This window comes from Chiloscyllium plagiosum, chromosome 34 (genome assembly GCF_004010195.1).
Source record: "Chiloscyllium plagiosum isolate BGI_BamShark_2017 chromosome 34, ASM401019v2, whole genome shotgun sequence".
Taxonomy (NCBI): domain Eukaryota; kingdom Metazoa; phylum Chordata; class Chondrichthyes; order Orectolobiformes; family Hemiscylliidae; genus Chiloscyllium; species Chiloscyllium plagiosum.
The window spans coordinates 17500716-17513803 of NC_057743.1; the positions used below are offsets into that span (position 1 = coordinate 17500716).

Below are 13088 nucleotides of genomic sequence, written 5' to 3' on the forward strand. Positions count from 1 at the left end.
GAGGGTACCACTACCATTTTCTGTGCTATGGGGAAAGAGAAAGATCAATGGGATAATTAGCCTTGTGGCTGCTGATTTTTCAAAAAGATCTTCTGGTCCTAAGCATTGTGGTGGGATGAAAGAAGATGGCGATTTGAGTTTGTTACTGATGGGATGGTAGACCCTGATCTGATAGGTGACCCTGGTCTGATGGGTGACCCTGATCTGATAGATGACCCTGATCTGATAGATACCCTGATCTGATGGATGACCCTGGTCTGATGGGTGACCCTGGTCTGATGGATGACTCTGGTCTGATGGGTGACCCTGGTCTGATGGATGACTCTGGTCTGATGGATGACCCTGATCTGATGGGTGACCCTGGTCTGATGGATGACTCTGATCTGATGGGTGACCCTGATCTGATGGTGACCCTGGTCTGATGGATGACTCTGGTCTGATGGGTGACCCTGATCTGATGGGTGACCCTGGTCTGATGGATGACTCTGATCTGATGGATGACTCTGATCTGATGGATGACTGGTCTGATGGATGACTCTGATCTGATGGGTGACCCTGATCTGATAGCTGACCCTGGTCTGATGGGTGACTCTGATCTGATGGGTGACTCTAATCTGATGGATGACCCTGATCTGATGGATGACCCTGGTCTGATGGATGACTGTGATCTGATGGATGACCCTGATCTGATGGATGACCCTGGTCTGATAGATGACCCTGGTCTGATGGGTGACTCTGGTCTGATGGATGACCGTGATCTGATGGATGACCGTGATCTGATGGGTGACTCTGGTCTGATAGATGACTCAGGTGTAAGGTTGACTCTGGTCTGATGGATGACCATCATCTGATGGGTGACCCTGGTCTGATGGGTGACCATTATCTGATGGGTGACCCTGGTCTAATGGGTGACCCTGGTCTGATGGGTGACCCTGGTCTAATGGATGACCTTGGTCTGATGGATGACTCAGGTGTAAGGTTGACTCTGGTCTGATGGATGACCATCATCTGATGGGTGACCCTGATCTGATGGGTGACCCTGATCTGATGGGTGACCCTGATCTGATGGATGACCCTGGTCTGATGGATGACTCTGGTCTGGTGGCTGACCGTGATCTGATTGATGACCGTGATCTGATGGGTGACTCTGGTCTGATGGATGACTCAGGTGTAAGGTTGACTCTGCATTAGTCAGTGGGAAATGTGTCTGGATGGGTTCCTCTTCGGAGGATCAGTGTGAACTTGTTGGGTCGAAGTGCCTGTTTTCAATTGTAGGGATTTTTAAAAAAAAATTAGATTAATGTTGTAAACGTACTTGCAACTATCACTTCCCCTGGCAGCTCACTCCATACATATACCACCCTCTGTGTGAAAAGGCTCTCCCTTAGATCCTTTTTAAATCTTTCCCCTCTCACCTTAAACCTATGACCTCTAGTTTTGGGGACCTTGGCTGTTCACCCTATCAATGATTTTATAAACCTCTATAAGGTCACCCCTCAGTCTCCTGTGATTCAGGGAAAAAAGTTCCAACCTCTCATAGCTCAAACCATCCAGTCTCGGTAACACCTTTGTAAATATTTTTTGCACCATTTCCAGTTTAGTGACTTCCTTCCTATAGCCGGGCGACCAGAATTGTACACAGTACTCCAAACATGGCCTCACCAATGTCCAGTACAACAACAACATGACATCTCCTATACTCAATCTTCTGATTAATGAAGGTAAGCATTCCAAAATCCTTCTTCACCACCCTGTCTACCAGTGACTCCACTTTCAAGGAACTATGTACCTGCACCCCTAGGTGTCTCTGATCAATGACACTCCCCTTAGCGATCTACCATTAAGTCTGGCCCTGGGTTGCCTTACCAAAATGCATCACTTCACATTTATCTGAATTAAACTCCATCTGTCATTCCTCAGCCCATTGGCCCAGTTGATCATGATCCTTTTGTACTCTTAGATAACCTTACTCACTGTCCAGCATGTCATTAATTTTATTAACAAACTTACAAACCATGCCTCCTACATTCCTGTCCAAATCATTTATATAAATGACAAAAAGCCGTGAACCCAGCACCAACCCTATCCATGTCCTGAGTTCATTGACTTACCCATCAGGCCTCTTGCATTGAAATAAATGCAGTTTAACTCATCAGTCTTCTCTCATTCTCTGCCATGCTTTTGCCTCCTGTTGTGGAGGTGGACTGGGGTGGACAAAGTTAAAAATCACACAACACCAGGTTATAGTCCAACAGGTTTAATTGGAAGTACTAGCTTTCGGAGTGCTGCTCCTTCATCAGGTAGCTGTGGAGCAGGATCATAGGACACAGAATTTATAGTAAAAGATCAAAGTGCCATACAAGTGATGCAACATATTGAATAAACCTAAATGTTTGTTAAGTATTTAATCACATTGAATGGGGATGCAGGTTTCTAATAATTTATGTGTAAATCCCAGAACTTCCTTCAAGTCACAGTCCCAAGACAACTCAAGGTTTTATCAGTATATTAAAAAAAATTTGCGTCTCAGCTCACACAGAGCATTAAAGGTGTGAGGTTAGAGTCTGTCTGCATCCCAACTTTGAGTCAACCTTGGTTCAATTTCCAAAGTAGGAATTTACAAAATGTCACATGGACTGACTGCCGACAGATTATGTGCTTTTTGAACAAAATGTGTGCATGAGTGAACATGTTCGATAATGTGTGGATGAGTGCGACGGAGTATACGCTTATGAGTGTGTGTGTGTGTGTGTAAGAAAGAGCATGTGTATATGAGAGAGGGTCTGTGTGAGTGTCATTGTGTGTAAGAGTGTGTGTGTATGTGTGTGAGAGAATGTATAGTGTAGTGTGGCTGCCTGTAGTGTGACATGAACCCAAGATCCTGGTTAAGGCCATCCTCATGGGTACTGAACTTGGCTATCAGTCTCTGCTCGACCACTCTGCGTTGTTGCATATTCTGAAGTCCACCTTGGAGGATAGTCAGCCAAAGATCTGAAGTTGAATGCCCTGACTGCTGAAGTGCTCCCCCACAGTGGAATTGTTTTAGGGACTCCTTGCCATGGGCCCAGAGGAAGAAAACGACGTCAATGCATCTGGTGTCTAGTGCTGATCAGAGGTCCTGTGCAGCAAAGAAGTCTTGTTCGAACTTGTGCATGAAAATTTGGCATATTGAGGTGCAAATTTTGTCCCCATGGCTATTCCATGTGTCTAGATGAAGAACTGGTTGTCAAAGGTGAAAACGTTGTGGTCAAGGTTGAAGCAGATGAGTTGTAGGATGGTGCCTGGAGATTGGTAGTTTTTGGTGTTGAGTACTGAGGCTTTTTTTTTAGATTAGATTCCCTACAGTGTGGAAACAGGCCCTTCGGCCCAACAGGTCCACACCGACCCTCTGAAGAGTAACCCACCCAAACCCTTTTCCCTCTGACTAATGCACCTAATTGACAATTTAGCGTGGCCAAATCACCTAATCTACACATCTTTGGACTGTGGGAGGAACCGGAGCACCCGGAGGAAACCCACGCAGACACAGGGACAACGTGCAAACTCCACACAGACAGTTAACTGAGGTTGGGATCAAACCCAGCACCCTGGTGCTGTGAGGCAACAGTGCTAAGCACTGAGCCACCGTGCCACCACAATGCTGTCATTGTGGGGGATGCTGGTGTAGAGGGCTGAAATTTCCATTGTGACGAGGAATGTTCCCGGTTCAACTGGTGCGTAGTTGCTGGTTTTCTGTAGGAAATCTGTAGTGTCGCAACAGGATTTGGGGGTCCCCTTTACAATGGGTTTCAAGATGCCCTCGACATAGCAAGAAAAGTTCTCACACAGGGCCCCTTTGCCTGACATGATGGGAAGTCCAGGCATGTAGGCTTTATGTATCTTCAGAAGGCAGTAGTAGGCCCCTATGCAAGAGGTACGCGGATGAGAATGCGTGGGCTACTCTGAAGGACTGGATCAGTGTGTTTAGTTCACGGGTGTGTTCTTTGGTTGGATTGGCCAGTAGTTGTCTGTAATGTTCCTGGTTGTTCAGTTGCTGGTACACCTTCTTACAGTAGTCCGTTCTATGCTGAATGACGATGGTTCCTCCTTTATCGGTTGGTTTGATGACAATGTTGCGATTGGTCTTGAGAGCACGGATGGCATTGCATTGTGATCGGGTGGTGATTCACTCTACCTTTTGGGTGTGGCTGATGAATCTGGCATTTACATATTTCCTGATGTTTGAGCATACATGTCAATCCCAGGGCAGCAGCTTTCCAGAGGGGTCCAAATCGGCTCCTTCTCAGGTCATTCCACTACAGATCTCTCTGTAGTGTTGTGTCATTGAGCCCGCTGCTGACATCTTGGAAGAATTCCTGGAGTCTCGTTCATCTGATGAAATCCTCTATGTTTGCTGCAAGACCAAGGAGGTCTATTTTGGTGGTGGGGCAGAAATTGAGCCTTTGGCTGAGAACTTCAGTCTCTTCCAGTTGAAGGGTGTGGTCCAATAAATTGTTGATCGATTTCCCTGTGGTGGTACCATTTTCAACTGTGGTGCCAGAGAAGACTTGGCTACTGCTGGTGGCGATGCCAAGTTTCTCCAGTTTCTTGTTCTTGGTGGGTGGTGTAGTTGCATTGCCCCATCTGCTTGGCCGTGTCTTGTAACTGTACTGCTGTATCCTGAACACAAGCTGAGACTATGAACTTCCACCTTGATTTCCCAGCACCTGCTGTAGAGTTGGTGTATAAGATGCTTGAGGGGTTTACAAAGAGGTGTGACAGCAAAGTCTCTCAGCGTAGTCTGTGCCGTAGGTCGATGTGAGAGGGTTTCATGATCCGTAGTCCTTTTGGGATCTTTCCTGCTTCCTTGCATCTCTGCAGAAACCTGATGTCTGTGTCGATTTGTGCCTCAGATCCTCTCCACTTTGAGCCGGGAGTTAGTGGTGTTGATGTAGCCATGATGTGGAGGAGCCAGTGTTGAACTGGGGTGGACAAAGTTAAAAATCACACAGCACCAGGTTATAGTCCAACCAGTTTATTTGAAAATACAAGCTTTTGTAGCATTGCTCTTTCATCGGGTTGCTAGTCGGGCAGGATCATAAGACACAAAATTTATAGTAAAAGATCAAAGTGTCATACAACTAATGCGATGTATTGAAGGTTGGGATACCAACAGACTCTAACCTCATACCACTAATGCTCTGTCTGAGCTTAGATGTCATCGTGTTTTTATACTGATTAAACCTGAAGTTGTCTCAGGACTGTGACTTGAAAGAAGTTGGATTATAACCTGGTGTTGTGTGATATTTAACGTGTGCCAATCTTAACCTTCTCTCTTATCTCACTATTGTTTGGGATCCCTAATTCCTTTTGTAGTAATCTCTGCAGGACCTCTGGTACCAACAACATAGGGAGAAAAAGGGATGGGGTCCTGCAGGTCTTTCTCTCCTGATGCCGTTGATACCAATGTATACAATCACCTCTAGCCCCTTTGAGAAATTGCTGTAACTGCTTGAGACATGCTTGACCCTTGCATCAGGGAGGTAACACACCATTCTGGGATCTCAATCGCAGCTGTAGGAACACCTGTCTGCCCGACTATTATCACATCATTTATTTCTGTTGCAACATGCATGACCACAATGTTCATGTTACTGTGCTCCAGCCCTGGCAAGCAATGCAAAGTACAGAGTGCAAATGAATGCTGTTTTTTTTAAATTAAAAAAAAGAACTTTGATAAGTTTTGGGTAATCATGACTGGACAAAGTAGTACAGAAATAAAGGGCAAGGCTATATGCCCCAGATGCCCTGCATTTCTGCACGACTTTGTCCACCATCAATCATAATTACCCAACACTTAGCAATTTGCCAAACTCCAACTTTAGTTTGCCATGAAACTGAGGTTCCATAATGACCTTAGTATCCCCCTGGGGCAGTCATCTTGCCTTTCACTGGCTTTAAATGCTGTCCATTTTTGATCAATTTAGTACCAGTTAAAGCCAAGGTGACTGCCCCAGTGTTTAACCTTCCATTACATCCATACCTTACATGGAAGTTCCAATAGGGAAGGCAAACTATGCTCATTTCTTCAAAGAATGAGCTCTTTTTGGCCAATAATCCATACCTTATATGGAAGTTTCAATTAACAGAGGTTGAATTGGTTATTTTAGTGAGCCGAAACTACATCTTCTTAAGAGGTTCCCATAAAGATGTAGTCTCGGCTCACTAAAACAACCAATTCCACCTCCATTAATTGAAATTTCCATATAAGGTATGGATTAATGGCTTGGATGAAATGGCCCCTGGAGGGGGTCATTAGGGAACCTCAATTTCATGGCCCTTATGGCCATGAAGAATGGATGTAAACTCAATAATTCCACATGCAAAGGGAAAAAAATGTTGCTATATATAGGCTGTTTTAGATCAGCCTTCCATATATGGAAGTTTCAATAGAGCCCATTCATATTGGGACCTATCTGTACTGAGGTTAATTCCATACAATTCCACAGATCATCGTTTCACTGGGGCAGTATGGATGGGTCCCAGTGTTAGGGGCTCTATTGGAACTTCCATATAAGGTAGGGATCTAATACCAAATATGGATAGGCTGGATCAAAGGACCAAAAAAAAGGACTCGTCCTCCTGAGGATGAGCCCTTTTCAATATTAAATATATTTTTAAATATATGAATATTTAATTTGATTCGCTAAGCCATTGATGGTGTCCTAATAAAGCCAAGGTGACTGCCTCAATGGAAGGTTAAACACTGCATGGAAGTTTCAATAGGGAAGGCCAAACTGTGCTCATTTCTTCAAAGAATGAGGTCTTTTTCGCCATTAATCCATACCTTATATGGAAGTTTCAATTAACGGAGGTTGAATTGGTTATTTTATTGAGCTGAAACTACATCTTTTTAAGAGGTTCCCACAAAGATGTAGTCTCGGCGGGTTACCAGAGGGAATCATAATGGAACCTCAATTTCATGTCCCTTATGACCATGAAGAATGGATGGGAACCCAATAATTCAACACAAGGGAAAATATTGTTGCCATATATAGGCTACTTTACATCAGTTTCCATATATGGAAGTTCCAATAGAGCCCATTCATATTGGGACCCATCTGAACTCTGTTTAATTCCATACGATTCCACAGATCATCGTTTCACTGGGGCAGTATGGATGGGTCCCAGTGTTAGGGGCTCTATTGGAACTTCCATATAAGGTATGAATCTAATACCAAATATGGATAGGCTGGATCAAAGGACCAAAAAAAAAGGGCTCATCCTCCAGGAGTTGTTCCTGGAGGATGAGCCCTTTTCAATATTAAATATATTTTTAAAATTTAAATATATGAATATTTAATTTGATTCTCTAAGCCATTGATGGTCTACTACATGATTAATACTCGGCCTTATCTCTGGGTTTCTTTCTAACATTACATCAATCAGATTTCGACAGCAGTCACTCAGGGAAGGTGATGGGGGAAACTGTAAAGATTGTATCTGTAGCTCCTTGAGCTTTGAAAGGTCACTATCATCAAAAGGCAGGCAGCCTGTCACTATAACATAAAGGAGAACCCCCAGGCTCCAGACATCTGCTTTAAATGGATCATATTTCTCACCATTGAGAATCTCAGGAGCAGCGTATGCTGCGGATCCACAAAATGTTGAAGACGGGCAACTCTCTGAGCTTTTAATGCAAGTTGCCAATCCAAAGTCAGTGAGTTTTGGGATATTATCAGCAGTAATTAAGATGTTTTCACACTTAATATCACGGTGTGCGATGTGATGAATATGACAATATTCCAAAGCCTGGGAAATCTGCTTAAAATATGGTCTGGCGACCTCTTCAGATAAATGACCTTGAGAGTCAATGAAGTCGTAGAGGTCTGCTTTCGCTGCTTCCATTATAAACAATGTATGTTCACTCGATTCAATGATCTGGTATACTTTGATTATATTAGGGTGGGAGCATTCCGCAAAAATGGAAACCTCCCTTGGCAAACATTTAGTTAAGTAGTCATCAGACTGCTTTGATTTATCGATGACTTTAATGGCAACAGATCGTTGAAGCTTTTGGGAGAAGGCCTTTCTCACAATGGAAAATGTGCCCTCTGCAATCACTTCACCAATCTCATACCCAAATATGGTCAGGTCCATGACGGACAACGTTTACTTCCCTGGAAGTCCATCGAGACTGATATATATAACCTTTTATGGAACAGAGCGTCCTATTATGAGGCTCAGAATGTTCTGTCATAACCAAATATGGATGTTTCCAGAACGTTCTGTTATTACCAAGAATGGATCTCAACCAGAACAGAATGTTCTGTCATTTCCTAATACAGAGGTTTGCAGAAGGTTCTGTCATTACCTAATATGGATGCTTCTAGTACGTTCTTAGTAATGTCCTGTTCTGGTTGGTACCTTCTTGGTATGAATGGAGCACTCTGGAAACGTCTATATTTGGTAATGACATATTATTACCAAATATGGGCATTTTCAGAACGCTCTTTTTGTATATTGGCTGGGAGCAGAAAGCCATGAAGCCAATATGGAAAACCACTAGCAAACTGTAATTTCCATCTATAGCAGCGTTAGTGGTTTTCTATATTGGCTGCTCAGCATCCTGCTTTAACTTCCATAAATGGCTATGAATAAATGACCATATATGGAAAGCAATAACCCCCTGGGCCCGGGCATTCCATGCTCCCACTGGGTTTTTCGATTGCCAAGTTCCAAATCCTGGGAATCCAATTCTCATCTGTGAGGATTTCCCTATAAGGCTCATATCAGGAAATTAGAATGATGTAGATTAATCAATCACCATATATGGATAATAATGGAACATTTTTGTACATATAGATTCTATGACATTTCCAGAGCATTCTATTACTACCAAGTATGGATATGCCATTACCAAGAAACATCCGTCATCAAATATCTTCCATGAAATCCATGGACTTCTAAGAGGATGTTGATTCATCAATAGCCATATATGGATAATAGTGACACATTAAGGTTCAGTAGGAGATTTGATGCCATACATTGGGGAAAGCTATATGTACATATAGATTCCATACTGGAAATGTCATTGTGTACAACAATCTATATGTACATATAGCTTTCCCCAATGTATGGCATCAAATCTCCTACTGAACCTTAATGTGTCACTATTATCCATATATGGCTATTGATGAATCAACATCCTCTTAGAAGTCCCTGGATTTCATGGAAGATATTTGATGACGGATGTTTCTTGGTAATGGCATATCCATACTTGGTAGTAATAGAATGCTCTGGAAATGTCATAGAATCTATATGTACAAAAATGTTCCATTATTATCCATATATGGTGATTGATTAATCTACATTCAATTTCTAATCCTGTTAGAAATCCATGGTTTTCATGGAAGACATTTGATGCTATAATTCTCTATAAGGCTTTCCCTATAAGGCTCTTTGCCACCTGAGAACTGGATGTGCTAGGATTTGGGAGTTTTGAGTTGGCTATCAAAAGATGCCATGCTCCCACTGGGTAAGGCTGGGCACAGGGCTGGATTTGGGGGTTGATTAATTTCCATATATGGTCATTGTTTATAGCCAAAGCACATTTACCAGCAGGCTGCAGAGCAAAAACAAACTTGTGATCTCCAGGACACTTAAAGTTGGTGGTTTTCCATATTGGCTTCATGGCTTTACTGCTCACCAGCCAATATGGCAAACCATTACCATAGCAGCAGCTGCAGAGCAAAGCATAATTAAAGCCTGCTGGAACAAACGTGTGCTTTAATTTAAATTATGATTTCTATCTATACCAGCAAGGCAGTTTAAATCATTACTCTGCTCAACTGCCAATATGGCAAACCATCACTATATCAAGACAGGACTGAGTGACCAAACCAGTCCAGATCCTATCCACACATGGACACCCAATGTCAAATACTCCCCCTCTCCAGTAAAGTCCAGCTCCAAAAGCTGGGCTGAGCCACAGCCAAGGTCCTAAAGTGTCGTCACTCCAGACTTTCCATTAATTAACCAATATCAAATTACCCTATCTCAGCACTTGTCCACCTGCCTGTCAGGCAGAAACTTTGACAATTCAACCATCATCAGGTCAAGTTATAGCTGGACACATTGCCCTTGTGTGTTGATCACTAACAAGATATTACCAAATAAGGTGTTATATCATTATATTTACATCATTAACTCTGAACAGGTTTCCTACACACCTAGTAATTTAAATTGAGATTGACCCAGCCAGATAATGCTCCCACATTGCAATATTGTTTGGATCCCAGCTCTGTTGGATTTTGGGTAAACTAACATTGGCTGTTGATCTGATGGTTTTTTTTTGACCAATCAGCAGCCACAGAATGTTTTGATACAGTCAATGTACACTAAACTCAATTTTTTTCAAAGTACGTTTTGGTCAAGAGCTCTGAGACAGAGAGGGGACCTCGGTTCTGTTGTATTGGACATTGCTGAACTGGGGGAGTCCAGCAGCAATAATAAGGTCAAGATTATCCCAGCTGTATATGGGAAGGACAGACCAGCCCCTAACCATGGATCTCATCTGCACATCTGCTACTGAGTTCTCTAGGAATCCCCAACATGCAGATACACATCTGGGACTTTACACAGAATTTTTTTGGGATGGGATCATTCTGTGCAGTGGGTTTTGCTCATTGGGAGTACTTTGAAATTAAAAAAATAAAAGAATGGACAGGGTGAATATCAGTGATCCAAGTTAGTTTTAATCAAAATTTGAGTTGCTTTACCATTGCGGGAACTGCAGGGATTTCGATATAGAATGAACCTCTAGCTGCTGTTTATTAATCTGTGATAATTTTGATTCAAAATGCAGAGGCAATCTGTTTCACAAGGATGTAAATCTTTCTTCACTTCCTCAGTAAGCCCAGCAAGCATCATTTCTATAAATAACCTCTTTCTTTCAAGCCCTGTACAATCCTTGGCAAACCCTTTATAAAAATGAGATCTCTTTTTGAAAACAACAATTTGACCAGTTAGTTACAGGGAAATCAGGAAAGCCAAGTGTTGTCTAAACTGAAGACATAGCTGACAGCAACCTGCTGCCAAAAGAAATGTTTCAACACCCTTTGGATTGGGGTGGGGGGGGGAGGCGTAAAATGGCTAATGTTAGATAAATGGCACAGATCCTGTGGTCATTAATGACATAAAACCTAGCAAACCTCACATCTGTCGTTGGTAGATTGAGTGTGGGGCAGCACTAAAACTCTCTCTTGCAGCTCTTAACATTCACTAGTTAACCAGTCAGTGCAATGTCACAAGGAAGTTGCTATGACAACGGTTAGCAATGCAACCATTCCGTTGAGATAGAGGATAATGACATTAGTCTTGTGGCGATGTATATTCTTTCTGAGTGAATTGTAGATGTACTCAGGTCCCGTGATGAAAATAGATAGCAGCAAGGTGTGATCATACATATTCTCCATAAGCACTCTGATACTTCCAGTCTCGTGTGATTTTCCTGTAACTAATTTTTAATGCCACTGACCTTCTAGCCATTCCCTGTAATGCCACATGCTAATTACAGGTAGGTTTTGAAATCTCACTCTTCTGCCTAACTTCGGTGACTACCGTTCGCCCTGTACATTTATTTCAATGAACCAATGAGCAAAACTCACTGCTCAGCATGATCCCATTACTTTGGTGCTCTTTGCTTTGGTAATTATCAAAACAGAGATCCAAAACAAACATAAGGGACTTGTTCTGCAAATGGTTAGCTGCCTTTCACCAGACTTTACCCTGCTTCAGAATAGCAGTAGGAAATACTTGTGGTCTGTTATCAATAGAGAGACTGGTTAGCATGCTGACTGACTACATATAGACCGCTTGTTGACCTGATATTTCAAAACAATTTTTCAATCTGCTTTCGATCCTGTGCAAACATCTCTGGCCTTAGCTCGAGATGTACCCTTTCATTATCTGGCCAAGTCTGTCAGTCAATAATAATTGCCTTGCCAGTGCATTTTGAAATTTGCTTCCTGTTATATTCTCTCCTCAACTTGTCAAACTTCTTGAAAAACCCATCTCTTTGACCAAGCCTTTTAATTTCCCCCATTTCCTATGTGACAACCCCAGATCTCCAGTAAGGACCTTTTCTGGAAAATACACAAATGTTAACATAACGTTCTGGGCATCTTGAACCCAGCACAGTGAGGAACCACCACCGAATAAGGCAGGCGGGTAGCAAAAAGCCCAGTCAGCAAACAATGTTGAAGTGCACTAACCATTGCAGCTCTACTGTGTGTGTTGAAACTTAATTTGATGTTAAGTACAATGACCCCTAACTGGCCAACACCTAATCTAAGGTCCGAATCCAAAATAGACCTGACACCAGGGTCAGATTTGAACAGACATCCAACCGCATAGCTCTTACCTTCTCCATGTCTCTGTGGCCCTGAGATATGGGACTCCCAATTAACTGTTAATGTTCACAAAGTGAATATCAGAAACTCCGGGCACAAGCCCAGGATCTTCTCCTTCTCTGTTCCATCCCATTGTGTCTTGGACAAGAAAAGGAGCTGCTCCTATCACAGACGTCTAACTGAAAGAAAAGCAAATTACTGCGGATGCTGGAATCTGAAACCAAAAGAGAAAATGCTGGAAAATCTCAGCAGGTCTGGCAGCATCTGTAAGGAGAGAAAAGAGCTGACGTTTCGAGTCTAACTGACCTCTGATCATGCAGTGCAGCACTCCCTCAGTATTACACTGCAGTGGAAACCCAGATAACCTGCTCATATTTGTATCTGAGCATTACTGCTGCCATTAAGCCAAGACCGACAGATGTATTTTCTAATTGTTGTCAGCTTTCCATCTGTGTTAGCTTTCGGGTATGCAGCAAATCCAACTCTTCATGGTGGATGCCAAGACGTCATGGTGGACTCTTGCTTTTGGTCTTGGTACCTGTGCAATAACTACTGTTTTGACCCAGTGATGCTGCAAGTCCACAGCTAACTCGCCCATTTTCCTCTCTCTAGTGCCTGCTGAGTAAGAAAACAAATTAGGGTCTTCATATCATGCTTTCCAGCTTCTTGGAAACAGAGCTTTGGTTTTCTCAATCC

At 42.7% G+C, this 13088-nt stretch overlaps 1 protein-coding gene across 1 annotated transcript; it reads right to left on the reverse strand.

Moving 5' to 3' along the window:
- Positions 1-4367: 4367 nt before the first annotated feature.
- Positions 4368-8139, reverse strand: LOC122540096 (testis-specific serine/threonine-protein kinase 6-like). The gene is made up of 3 exons (XM_043675406.1): positions 7386-8139; positions 5532-5646; positions 4368-4659 (listed from the first exon to the last, which is right to left on the reverse strand). The coding sequence occupies exons 1-3, from the start codon at positions 8137-8139 to the stop codon at positions 4368-4370; spliced, it is 1161 nt and encodes a 386-aa protein (XP_043531341.1).
- Between the last annotated feature and the right edge of the window lie 4949 nt (positions 8140-13088).

What these genes read in the sequence shown, in the direction of transcription:
- LOC122540096 (XM_043675406.1), bottom strand. Translation starts at nt 8,139, where the DNA reads ATGGACCTGACCATATTTGGGTATGAGATTGGTGAAGTGATTGCAGAG. An exon ending in AAACCCAGAGATAAGGCCGA is followed by an intron (nt 5,647 to 7,385) that starts GTATTAATCATG and finishes ATTGCTTGCCAG; the next exon opens with GGCTGGAGCACAGTAACATG. An exon ending in GCGATTGAGATCCCAGAATG is followed by an intron (nt 4,660 to 5,531) that starts GTGTGTTACCTC and finishes GCTTGTGTTCAG; the next exon opens with GATACAGCAGTACAGTTACA.